Raw genomic sequence first — 12,697 nt, 5'->3', positions numbered from 1 at the left:
TCACCCCCCGCCCGCCAGGCCAGGGAAGGGACTCTCGGGCAGGACAGCATAAGCGTCCTGTTCAGTCCCAGAGCCAGTGCCTGGTCCCCGGTCTGCGAGACTCCGGCGTCTGCCCCGGGCTCCCCTGTACCGCCCCGCTTCCTGGAGGGCCTCCCGCTTTCACACTCGGAACAAGACGGACTGCGTGAAGGAAAGCCACCTCCCAGGAGCCTGAGGAAGCACACCGATGTGTGTGTGCGCCGTAGTTTTTTAAAAAGTACCTGAGCCGATAGAGCGCTAATACTACTTTTCTCCTCCATTTCTCTTCAAATACATTGAGAAACACCATGAGTAAGAATAAGCTGTGACCTGGGGACGTCTGGGAGGCTCAGTCAGTTGGGCGACCGACACTTGATTTCAGCGCAGGGCGTGATCTCGGGGTCGTGGGATCGAGCCCCGCGTCGGGCTCCACGCTCAGCACAGACTCTGCTCAAGATTCTCTCCCTCCCGCTGCTCCTCCCCCAACCCTCTCGAAAAAACAAATAAAATTTTATAAAGAAAAAGAATTAGCTGGAACCCCACAATACAATAAATGCTATTATCAATGTCCTTTATTTCCAGATGATCTTTTGCAGTACTGGGGCAGGGGGAGGGGTCGGGACTCTGGACTGATGCTTTAGAAACGCTCTGCTCAAATGTGTTTTAAATAGTCGGATCCGTGGCATGACGCTGACCTCTGGTCACTGAAAACTACTCTGCAAGCACGGGACAGTCTTTGCCGTGACAGGCTAAGTCTCCCACTAGGTCCCCCACTGGCCTCTAAGACCTTACTGTCACCTCTCCCGACCCCCTGCTTCTGTCCGCCTCTCCCCTGTCCCCTGGTCACTGAGGGAGCTGCCCTGTCCGTGGTGGCCCTCGCTCGTGCCGGAGCTCAGGTCCTGTGTTGAACCTCTGCCCTGGCTTCCCTTCTTCCTGGACAAGGCCCACGGCCTCTGCGTCGTCTGGGCTTTGAGCCACTTCCCAGAGAGGCCTCTCCGATGCTCCACTCTGCAACCCCTTCTGGTGCTGCCCTCCCATCCCCTATCCCCCACCCCCACCTGCTGCCGCAGGGAGGCGCCTCCAGAGGGCAGGGACCTCTGCTCGGCTCACTGCTGGGTTCCCTGCCTGGCACCTGGTAAGGCCGGGTCGTGCGGGGGGGCTTCCCTTGGCTTCCCCGTGGGGTCCGCAGACTTCACCACGCACTGCACCTCCAGGGCTATGGGCTCTTGAGTCTTTCCTGGAGGGGCGGCCGGCTCTTGCCCAGCACCTGCGCGAGGCCCACGGGGACAGCATTTCTCCTGGTTCCCCTGCTCCGCCCTCGGAAAACAGCAGCCTGCCGTGCCTGTGCCCCAGAGACGGTGTCCTCTGCACTCCTGCCCTGCTCCCCGTCCGTCCCGAGCTCACTGCAAGTCCACAGAAAGGCAGGAGAGTGTGTGTGTGTGTCCCTGGTGCCAAGGGCTCCCAAGACTTCCAAACGACGGTGCCAGTCCACACTCAGCTTAATTATCCCGTGAGCTTCCCGCTGTATCCTCCGACCTGCGTCCAGGAAGGCTCCTCTCCTCGTCGCTCTGCCCAAGATGAGCGCAGCCGAGGGCCCGTCTCTCCCAAGACAGGCTTGTCACTGTGTGGATTCTAGTTCAGCATGATTACTCTGCGACCTCAGCTCCAGCGTGGGTTTAAAATAGCCGTGGTTTTGCAGATCACCGGCCCGGGTTCCCTGTCGGGGCGGGAGCGACACTCCTGGGATCGCCCGAGTCGAAGCACGAGCCTGACCTCCGACTTTCACGTATTGTTAGCTTCCCGGGCGGGGGGAGGACACGCGGGGTTAAAGTTGAACCAGAAGACTGCAGAGCAAGCCTCCTGTTATAGGAACATAATGACAGGGAATCGGAAGACACGAAGGCCGTTTTTCCATCATGACTTTGATCACGAAAACCACGAATACAGGAATAAGTCATCCAGAACCCTTCCTGGAGACTGAAAAGTGCAATTATGAACTCTGTCCTTCTCAGAGAGAGAGATCCACAGGGCACTTTGAATTCCAAACACAGGAAGGCCCGTGGACTTTTGAGGCTGAGTTTGTAACGTAAGAGGAACAATCAAAGATCTCGATGAAAACACCAGCAACGAGGGCGCCTGGGTGGCTCAGTTGGTGAAGCGTCTGCCTCTGGCTCAGGTCATGATCCCAGCAGGGAATCTGCTTCTTCCTCTCTCTCTGCTCTTGCCCCCTCCCTCGTGCCCTCTCTCTCAAATAAATAAGTAAAATGTACTAGAAACAGTAGTGTGGGTGTTGATAATCAAGGGTCACAGAGAGAGGCCGCAGGTAGCGCTGCTCCTAGTTCTTAAATTTTGCTCCGAACTGTGCATCACATTTTGGGCCTATGACATTTAGAAAGGATACTATTGCTGCGTTCCATTATTCTAGAAAGCTACATTGTTACAGAAGATACACTCTTTACTTGCGAACACGTTATTGGCGTCTGTGCACCAGCACCCTTCCTAAACGGCGCGGGAGTGCCAGGGGAGAGGGCGTCCCACTCCAGTGTGCAAGTCTTGTAGGTACAAACGGACGGACCCACAGTGAACCTTCGCAACTAGCAGCAGAGGGACGAACCCCAGAAGGGGCGAAGACGACAGCGATCCAAGATTAAAGACACGATGGTCTCCAGTCAAAATCCATTCAGAACACTGTCCTTTCCAAAACTCGCTGTTGGCAGATGGAGAGCGGACCCTGGGAACCCGACACTGTCTCCTGGGCTGCAAGTTTGCTTGGTGCGGGAGGAGACCCTCCTGTCCAGTGTTGCGTGACTGGTCTCCTGTGACCTGTTCCTTAGCGTGAGCTAATGGGGAAATGTAAGTGTGCCCCCGTGGGGAGGCTGACGCAGGTGTCTCCCCTGCTCCCCCATGAGAGACGTGAGCCCGGAGGAGAGACAGCATTTCCCCTCTGCTGAGCAGACCTTCGTTTCTTGGCTGTTCTGCACTGGGCGGTGGCCCATCCCTCCAAAATGAACAGTGTCGCAGTCGGGTGTGGCTTTTATGGCTCTGTTTTGGCAGGAAGATTTGCTGGAAGAGTTTGGCTGTGTGTTTCCTTGAGCAGTTGGCTCAGGAGACTTTCGGAAGGACTCTCAGATGCTACAAGCAGTACCTGGGGACTCAGGGAGGAGGCCAGGCAGCCGAGAGCCTTTGCCAGATCAGCAGCTGGATCTGGAGGAAACCAAACCACCGAGCAAAGGAAAAGTTCCTGCTGGAGCCATGAGCTCGCACCCACGCAGCAGCTACAGCCACCTGGGTCCACGTCGCGCGTTACCAGCGCCCCGATAACGTCCACTGTGGACTCCGGGCACAGCGGTGGTCTCCTAGTGGTTGTCTGTCTTTTCATCCGCTAACACTCACTTGCCCCAAGGAAGGTTGGGTGTGCACAGGGAAGGGCGTCTGGTGGAGAACTTGCTCGGAATCCGATTCAAGCCGTCTCCACCGTGCTCCTGTTCTGCGGTGGGATCTGCGCTCGGCGTTTCCATATCTGTACCTAATTTGCCTCACGTGCCTGAAAGGGGGCTCAGGGGCCCAGGTCCTGTGCACTGCAGGTCTGACACCCGAGTGCCGTGTGTGAGGGGGACCCCTGCGTGACCAGGATGAGAGCAGAGCCAACATGCGTCCGGTGTTGTTTGAGGAGGGACACTTGCTTTTGAAAATGACTGCTCAGGCTCCATCAAGGAGGACACCATTCCAGAGTCAAACGTTAATATAGCAAACGTATTATTCACCTGTGAAAACTGTTGTTCTTGGCATTCCACGCCATGAGTCCTTCTGCAAAGGACCCACTTGAAATAACATTTCCACTGGAAATCAAAATACTTTACCGCGTAAGTAATGACTCTCCATATAAATGCCCTTAACGCGGCTTTCTGCTAGAAAGAGGGTCATTTAGGAACCATCTAAAAGAGTTTAGAAGTCACTGGAGACCTTGCTGGGACCAAAGACCGTTTCATAGACATTTCCAGCCAATACTTCCAGCTTAATGTGGCAGAACGAGCCCAGATTTTGAAGTCAGCTGCACCTGTACTCAGGTCAGGCAAGAAGCGTTGCCTCTGTAAGCCTTACTTTCTTTCCTCTACAAAATGGGACTAAATCGGGGCGCCTGGGTGGCTCAGTGGGTTAAAGCCTCTGCTTTCGGCTCAGGTCATGATCCCAGGGTCCTGGGATCGAGCCCCGCATCGGGCTCTCTGCTCAGCAGGGAGCCTGCCTCTCTTCCTTTCTCTCTCTGCCTGCCTCTCTGCCTACCTGTGATCTCTGCCTGTCAAATAAATAAATAAAATCTTTAAAAAAAAAATGGGACTAAATCCACAGTCAGGTACAGGCCAGATCAGATAAAGTGTGTCACAGAGCGCCCAGGACATGGTGATTACTCAATGTCCCTTCCCTCTTCCGAATTTCATTGGTAAGAACCCTGCACATATTTCCAGGCTCTCTGCCTGCCAGCCTCCTAGTGATAACAACATACAGAATATTAGCACTTATCATCTTAACATTTATTAAAAGATAAATGACCCCACAGCTTGGAGAGTGAACCCCTTTTTCCGCAAATGGAAGATGCTTAACTCAAGTCACCTCATTTCCAGTGCAAAACATTTTGGAATCTGAAGGGTCGTGTCAAACCTGTCTACCAGCAGGTGGTGCTATTCACACATTTTCTTAAATGACTTTTTTTTTTTTTAATTAAATATATATTCTTTCATTCGTGCCAGAAATATTTATTGAGCAGCAACTGGCTGCCAGGCCCCGTGTGCGGTGCTGGGGATACCAAGAATAATAAGGGGCAGCTTCTGCCTTCCCAAAGCTACAGGGAGGGCAAGAGGCCTGCGTGGGGATGGGGCAAGCGGCGAGGAAGTTCCAGATAAAGCGAATGAGCAGGCACTAAGCAATCAGAAAGGCAACTGACTCAGACCAAAGAGCCAGGGCAGGCTTCCCAGAGAAAGGGGCATCCTGTGCTGGGTCTTGAAGGATCAGCTGGAGTTCCTCCAAATGTACCCAGCCATCGACCCCCGCCAAATCTCCAGACACATACATGTCATGCGGTTTAGAAGGTGAAAACCCTCCACTTGCTAAGTGCTAGAAGGTGTAATTCATTAAGCTATATATTTCTTTGTGTGGGGGTTTTAGCCTTTAAAAAAAACTGTTTTATAATACAGTAAGTATTTTTCTTTTTTTAAAGATTTTATTAAAAAAATAAAGATTTTATTTGTTTATTTATTTATTTAAGAGAGAGAGAGAGAGAGTCGGGGGAGGTCCAGAGGGAGAGGGACAGGGACAAGCAGACTCCACATGGAGTGCAGAGCCTGACGCAGGGCTCGATCTCACAACCCTGAGATCATGACCTGAGCCGAGATCAAGAGTCAGATGCTTTACTGACTGAGCCACCCAGGTGCCCCTGCACAATAAAGGTTTTTCTAAATACCCTATCTTCTTACTTGGATTTGAATTTCTTTAATTCAGACTGGGTTTGATCATGGGGTGCACACATTACTTGTGTAATACATCAATTATCTCAGAGAAAAAATTCTCGCTGGGGACAGGTGAGAGCTGGTGTTAGAGACGCGTGACTGTTAGGGCCCAAGAGAATAAGGGGCGCCAGCAGACAAGGGCCCTTGCTGCCAGGCTGAGGGTGAAGATTCAGATCACACTCTCAGGGATGTTCACGTAAAAGAACAAATTTCAGCTCTGAGGACCTTGAGGTGTCACTGAAAAGACGATTTCATCGAACACTAGAGCTGGAGGAAGGATGGAGCTCAGGGTCCCCAGCTCAGGGTTCTGGACCCTACAGTCTGGATAAAGCAGCTGGTATGGGTGTTCAGGTAGCTCAGTACAAAACAGCCTCTACGGGGGCATTTTCACATCCTTGCTATTTTGAAGTTTTTTTGTGTGGTTTTTTTTTTGTGTTTTTTTTTTCCCCCAATTTTGCTGACTCTCAAGATGGGGAGTTTAATTTTTTTTTAAAAATATTTATTTATTTGACAGAGAGAAATCACAACTAGGCAGAGAGGCAGGCAGAGAGAGAGGAGGAAGCAGGCTCCCTGCTAAGCAGAAAGCCCGATGCAGGGCTCGATCCCAGGACCCTGAGATCATGACCTGAGCTGAAGGCAGAGGCTTTAACCCACGGAGCCACCCAGGCGCCCCAAGATGGGGAGTTTAAATGTGTGTTCTTCTTTTTTTTTTTTTAATAATAAATGTGTGTTCTAACAAGGTTTCCAGCTGAGACATTTTTTGTTGTAACAAAATAAGCCCATTACAACAACTTTTTGATGGAAACAAAGTATCTAGTTTACAAAGCTGATATATGTCACTCCAGTCAGAATTACAAAGAGGTGCAGAGGGACCAGTTTTCTAACTGAAACACTTAATCAGTCTAGCAACATTTAACATAAAACTGCATTCTAAGTAGTAGTTGTTCTTCTGTCTGATACATAACACTAATAAAAACAAATCCCTGTTGGGCTAGTACAGAGGCTATGTTAGATAACACAGGTCGTTGATCAGAATGTTACTGTTGATTTGTTATTTAAATTTAATACGTACTTCATTACGACACAAATCACTATTAACTGTTAATATTTATCATCAGTAATCCATAGAGTAAACATTAACCTTGCCATATATTGCTTTTGTTTTTATGTAAGTCTTGGCGGTGCGAAGATTACGTGCTGTTGTTATAAGCAGAGTATTTGGAGGTGTTAGACACTCGAAGACACGAGCCTACAAGGTCACAAGAACGACCGTCCAATCCAGTGACCACTTCCAAAGAAAATGAGACACAGGAACATTGAAATTCATAAAAGAACCCAGTTTCTATGGAAGTAAAACATGTCATTATTTTCTTTTTTTTTTTTTTTTTTAAAGATTTTATTTATTTATTTGACAGAGATCACAAGTAGGCAGAGAGGCAGGCAGAGAGAGAGGAGGAAGCAGGCTCCGCGCGGAGCAGAGAGCCCGATGTGGGGCTCGATCCCAGGACCCTGAGATCATGACCCGAGCCGAAGGCAGCGGCTTAATCCACTGAGCCACCCAGGCGCCCCATGTCATTATTTTCAAGTAAATTAGTCTATCTCGGAAACTGTGAACATTGAGGACCTCAAAAACCACGATTATTTTATGTTTGACATGAGGATTCGGATGAGGTCTATGGAGTCATTCATATTTGCTGGAATTCTCATCGAGAACTATACGTGCTGACGTGGGATTGTTTTCCTGGAGCGAGAGGAGGCTTTTTCCAATTTTCGTACAAGGGCCACACACGCAGAAGGCAGCCCTGCAGATGGTGTGTGGCAACGTGCGCTCGGGAGCCAAGAGTCTGCTTCTCCCAAGATACGGCCCCGGCGTGGTGCGCGGCGCACTTGCTGCACAAATCCGGGCCCGTCCAGGGTCACCCCGGGGCTCACTCTCCCATCCTGCATCCCGGCCAGCTCGCCTGCAGCCCTGCTCGCTCTGGTGCAACATGGACAACCGTGCGGACGTGTCACACTTTCTGACCACCCCCCGACCCCTCACCCCCACCCCCTGAGCCCTTCTAGATCCTGCCAGAACTCAGGTTGTGTTCCTGGGACTGCGTCACGCACATGAACCTCAGTCAATGTGTGCCGGACCAGATACAAGACTAATTAGTAACCCCCTTATCTCACGAGTGAGGGGAAGAAAGTTCCCGGTTCTGGAAGCCTCATCAACGATCCTCCTGTGCTCACCTTGGGCCTCGTGCTCTAACAGCCACCACCACCAGGATGCCCGGGACCAGGTGCCAAGCCTTGGGCTGGGGGTTCTTCTCCCAGTCAGTTCGACAAGATTCGAGGCGATTGGGTATGCGATCCCTCAGGCACCCGGGCGAAAGCTGAGGCTTAGAGAAGTTCCTGGTTTACAAACCCAGACCTTTCTTTTACTCTGGAGTTTGTGCCCTTTCCATTTTGTCTGAACCGCATAAGACCAGCTCTGAAAATGGACGACGGCCTCCTGGAACCATGGACAGACAGACATTGGAGCGATCAGGAGACGAGCACACCGTCTTAGAGCACTGAAGACCACGGTGTTTCAAAGAGGGTTAGTAAGGCCACTTCCCTACAGCTTTCTCTGAACGCTTTAAGTCCCGGCCACCGGGCATTGGTCCAGGAGACTCCAGCTCTGGTTTGGGGCCAGACCAACAGAGCCCAGGACGGGGGCTGCTCACAGGGGAAGGGAGAGAGGAAGGAAGGAAAGAGTCAGGCAGAGACTGAATCACCAACTTGACCTTCTCCGTGCTGCTTCTTCCTGTCTCAGTTACTGGGCCACTATTCCCAGGGCCCCTGGAGGTGTCTGCCACACCAGCAGTTGCCTTCGAGAAGGCAAGAACTCTCTTTGTCAGGTGTGTGCAACTCAACCTGTTCGGCGGCACACAGGCCTCACCTTTTCCTGGGTCCGAACGAAACAAAGGATTTATTTTTAAATGGACATGTTTAGTTGCTTGAGTTAGTTTTAGAAAATGAGGAGATTTTCCCCATCCCTCATTTCCAAATCAAAGTTTCCTACCGTGGCAGTAAAAACAAAACCAAACCAAACAAAACCTTTTGCAAATATCTTTTATGGAAAATATTTACCCAGTGCATTTATCAATGCCGTAGGATTTGAAAGATAAAACAGATCTGGAGTTTGCCCAAGGCAGATTCTCTTTGGAAATTCTTAATAAAAATCAGATGTGTGCAGAAGGAGCCAAGTTTTTAAGAACTGCCAAGATCTAGACATTTCAGGCCAACTTCCAAGCTTACCCTAAACTCAGAGAAGCCTGCGGCAAGGCCCATTTACACTCTATTGCCAATGTAGCCACGTGGCCTTATTTCTAAGATATTATGGTCTAATTAACATAATCTCCTGAGAAGAAGCACTAACAGTCTAAATTAGAAGACAGGAGCCCATGTCAGGCTCTGAGGCTGTTATTCGACGGTGGGGGGCCTTAACCTGCTACAGCTGGGGGGAAGTGCCTGCATCTTTTCTACAAAAGGTACCTTTTAGGGATAAAACTCAAAAAGAATTTAAGGTTCCTTGCAGGACTGAATCAGAGTGGATTTACAAACTTGGAATTTTTACAGCCTGTGGGTTGGAGTCGATCGCTTTATGACTAAGCCTTCTTCTTACATAAACATTTGGGGGGAAGAAAAGCCATGTTTAGCCTGTGAAGCTGAAATTCCTTCCTCAGCCTTGCTCAACAGAGAGAGAGTAGAACTACGGCACGATGTTTAAAAAGAGAATCAAGTACAGTGTCGGGTATGTGTCCAGAGACACTGGTCTCCTGTGCCCCACACGTCTGTACACCTGACACGGGCCATTAAAATGGCAACAATTCGCTTTCACTAATAAAAGGCTACTGGTAGTTGTGTAGGTGTTTATCATGATCCATGATAAATTAACCTCAAAGGGAAAATTCAGAATTAGAAGCAAGAGTGTTTCGTGAGACCAGAAAGAAACGGTCCTACACCTGGTGTCGGCACCGTATTAAAAATGGTTTCTGACAAATGATAAAACTTCCACTTTTCACCCAGTCTGCCTCGGGAAATACGGTTGACAAAATTAAACAACCCAGTGAAACGAATTTCAAAATGGCAGCAGAAAGTACTAGAAGTATAGGGCGCTCCGTAAGGAAATTCAGAATGGCTTCCCTCAGTCCGAGGATTTGGTGCTGAGCAAATTCTCGGGAATTCTTTCTGTCAGCCTCAGGGTGCTGGGATTTCAAGCTCTTGCCCTCTACCTGGACAGTGATGGGAGGAGCTGGGATGAGGGTCGGGCCTCCACAGGCCCGTGGCTGAGCGCCCGCAGCCCTCTCAAAAGGCCTGCCCCCCGCGGAGAGCTCGAAGCTCTCGTACATGTTAGGGGATCTTCTGATTCATCTCTGGGGAAAAGAAGAAACAGAACATGCCGACAGCAGGAGCCTAGAGAGGAAGCCCCTCACCTCTCGCTGTTCTTCTTGCCGCTGGAAGAGCTGCTTGTGGATCCTGTGCGGTTTCGGTTTCCTTTGGAATCCCCATGGCTTTCCTTCCGGCCCCCAGGAGATACTCTCTCGGAGGAGCTGGTCCTCTTGATGGTGCTACAGCGAGAGGTAAAGGATGAGATTCTTAACGAGGTGCTTTTATTTTATTGCCGAGCATAAAAGTATATTACACAGAACACTGTACTTTCACGTGGCTGTTTAAAACCTCGGCTCTGATCCTAACTATAGAATGTCTGTCTCTACGTGTGTGTGTCTGGCTGTCCGGATTCCTAACTGCAGAATGTCACTTGGAATCAGCCTCTGTTCGCTGCCTGTGGAACAGTGGCAACTGGTCCCCAGTTCAATGTCACAGCAGAAACCGCAAGGGACATCCCCTGCAGCCCCGGGTGAGAGCACTCCAGCGGCTTTGCAAAAAGGAGCCTGCCCTGGAGTGGGGTTCAGTCTAAGGCAGGGGCGACACCCCCAGAGGGCATTTGGCGACGTCTGGAGACATCTTTAATGGTCCCAGCTGCAGGGAGGGCTGCTACCGGCATCCCATAGGTGGACAGGCCAGGGATGCTGCCAAAAGTCGCACAATTCCCAGGACAACCTGGCGACAAGAACCACCCAGCCCCCCAAGTCCATAGCGCCGATACGGAGGAGCTCTGATCTAAGGGCACATGTGGGACGAATGGAAATAAGATGTCCCCGGTAATGACAAACACAGTCCACCCCATGTGTGATGCCCCAGTTTGGAGGTAGCGCCCTTGCAGTGTAGCCAGGGACAGCCGGGCAGGTGGGGGTCTGGGGGCGATATCTGGGAAGACTTCCTGGAGACGGTGAATTTCTGGGAGAGGTGAAATGAATGGCGTGAACGTGTCGTTATCACACAGTCGGGGAGAGATGTGCTAGGAGAACGGAAGACCTACGTGGCACGAAGGTACATCAGCCAGGACCTGGGCGGCAGGTGGGACAGGCAGCGCCTGGAGCACAGATGTGAATTATGGGCATCCCTGTGACGTCCGGACCCTCATCACCAGGCCACGCATTCCTCGGGACCCTAGCTCATGGGTCCTTCTTACATACTTCGAGAGCCTGGTACAGAAGCTTGATGTTCATTCAGTGAAAAAGACTGAAATAAGTGAATCAGTAAATGGGCATATAGAGAGAGCCCGTCACGAGGCGCTCTAACGCCTGCTGTTGGTAAGAGAGGAGAGGGCTGGCCGGTGGGCGTGTGAGCCAGCCACGCCCACCGGTGGAGAAGGCTGGAGAGGCGGGAGGAGGAAGCCAGGAGAGAGGGTCAGAAGGCAGGAGGAAGCAGGAGGCAGACAGAGCTGGGGCTGCCGGTGGAGATGGGATGAGACATTAGTGCTGAGAGCACGGGTCCAGGGAGGGTGGCAGATCAGACCATATTTCAACCGGGGGACACAGGAATCAAGGGACTTAAGACCAAGGCTAGACTGTGGGGGGGAGGGTCCGAGCCCCCTTTCTCCTAATGACACAGCACAGCCGCGCGCTGGGGCTTCTCAGTAGCGCCCCCCCCCCACTCTGACTCGCCTGTCCTCACCCCTTTCCTTCAGGCCAGCTTCAGTCCCTTTCCCTTTGGAAATGCCCAGCACTCAGAGAAGGATCTCTTCGCATGTTTTTAAAACCTGCGTGGCGTATCAGTGTTTGAAAAACCATCGCGCCCTCTGGGTGAGCAAAAACAAACCATGTGACCGTCATCATGATGACATCGTGCGCTTTCCACACAGACTTTCTGGGAACTAAGGAAGCTTTGGATCTGCAGCACCAGAATCTAACAACTGCGATCTGAACGGGGATGCCTTAAGGTCAAAATTGTGCATTTTTAGAACGCTCAATTTGGGGATAAGGAAATTACAGATCTTAGGAGAGCACCGCATTTCTGAAATTTGGGACTGAGGTCTAAACATTCTAGAAACCTTTGTGCTTAAAGTTTAATTTCTTCCAGAGACAAGACACAGTGAGCTGATTTAACTTTGCGGGATCTTTCTCTGCCAAGCGTCTAGCATGGCGCTTGGAGTCATGCTGCCTGGTCCCCAACGGGCCCCCCGGGAGAGCAGCAGCAGCAGCAGCAGTCACCAGCCCAAGCGTCACCCGCGTGGTGTCCTAAGGGGAGTTCACAGCAAGTTCATGGCAACTTAAAGACTAGTATAGAAGACGCCTCCAGAGCTGGTAGAACCACGGGTGTGCATCAGTTACGGCAAACATTAACTGATTTTCTAATAATGATCCTGGCCAGATCTACCAGGGGACACCAGGGACGGGAACGAGGAACTAGCAGGTGGCAGGGACAGGCCATGTAAACTAAGAACTTCGTGGCTGGCATATGTGACTTAATCGAGTCCCCTGCAAAGGTCGCGTGATCCCCTTCTACAGATGACACAGAGGGACACAGGAGCTCGAGTGGGATTGTTTCAGTCCTTGCTCTCTCTGCTGGGCTTCCTACTCAAGACTGTGTATGGTTCAGGAGACACATGAGCACGGGGCTGAGGACCTGCCGAAAATCTGAAAATCCAACGAACGTCAATCATTAACATGGTTACAGGATCTGAGGCTAGACCAACAGGAGACCCTGAAGACCGCTGTGCTGCGCTGGTAACGGGACGTCCCGTGCCCGTGCTGTGCAATCAGTCGAAGGGCCCCTCGCCTTTGAGCCCTTCTACTCGGTCTGCGTGC

At 51.1% G+C, this 12,697-nt stretch overlaps 1 protein-coding gene across 4 annotated transcripts in view; it reads right to left on the bottom strand.

Moving 5' to 3' along the window:
- Positions 1-12,697, bottom strand: part of EML1 (EMAP like 1) — a 175,572-nt gene that overhangs the window by 35,024 nt on the left and 127,851 nt on the right. For all 4 annotated transcript variants that reach the window (XM_046007635.1, XM_046007636.1, XM_046007633.1 and 1 more), the window contains exon 4: positions 9,980-10,114. In XM_046007635.1, the coding sequence (XP_045863591.1) occupies positions 9,980-10,114 (135 nt within the window). The remainder of the gene's footprint in view (positions 1-9,979; positions 10,115-12,697) is intronic.

The sequence above is a fragment of the Meles meles genome, chromosome 6 (genome assembly GCF_922984935.1).
Source record: "Meles meles chromosome 6, mMelMel3.1 paternal haplotype, whole genome shotgun sequence".
In the NCBI taxonomy this organism is placed as follows: domain Eukaryota; kingdom Metazoa; phylum Chordata; class Mammalia; order Carnivora; family Mustelidae; genus Meles; species Meles meles.
This window is presented reverse-complemented; position numbering and strand designations above follow the sequence as displayed.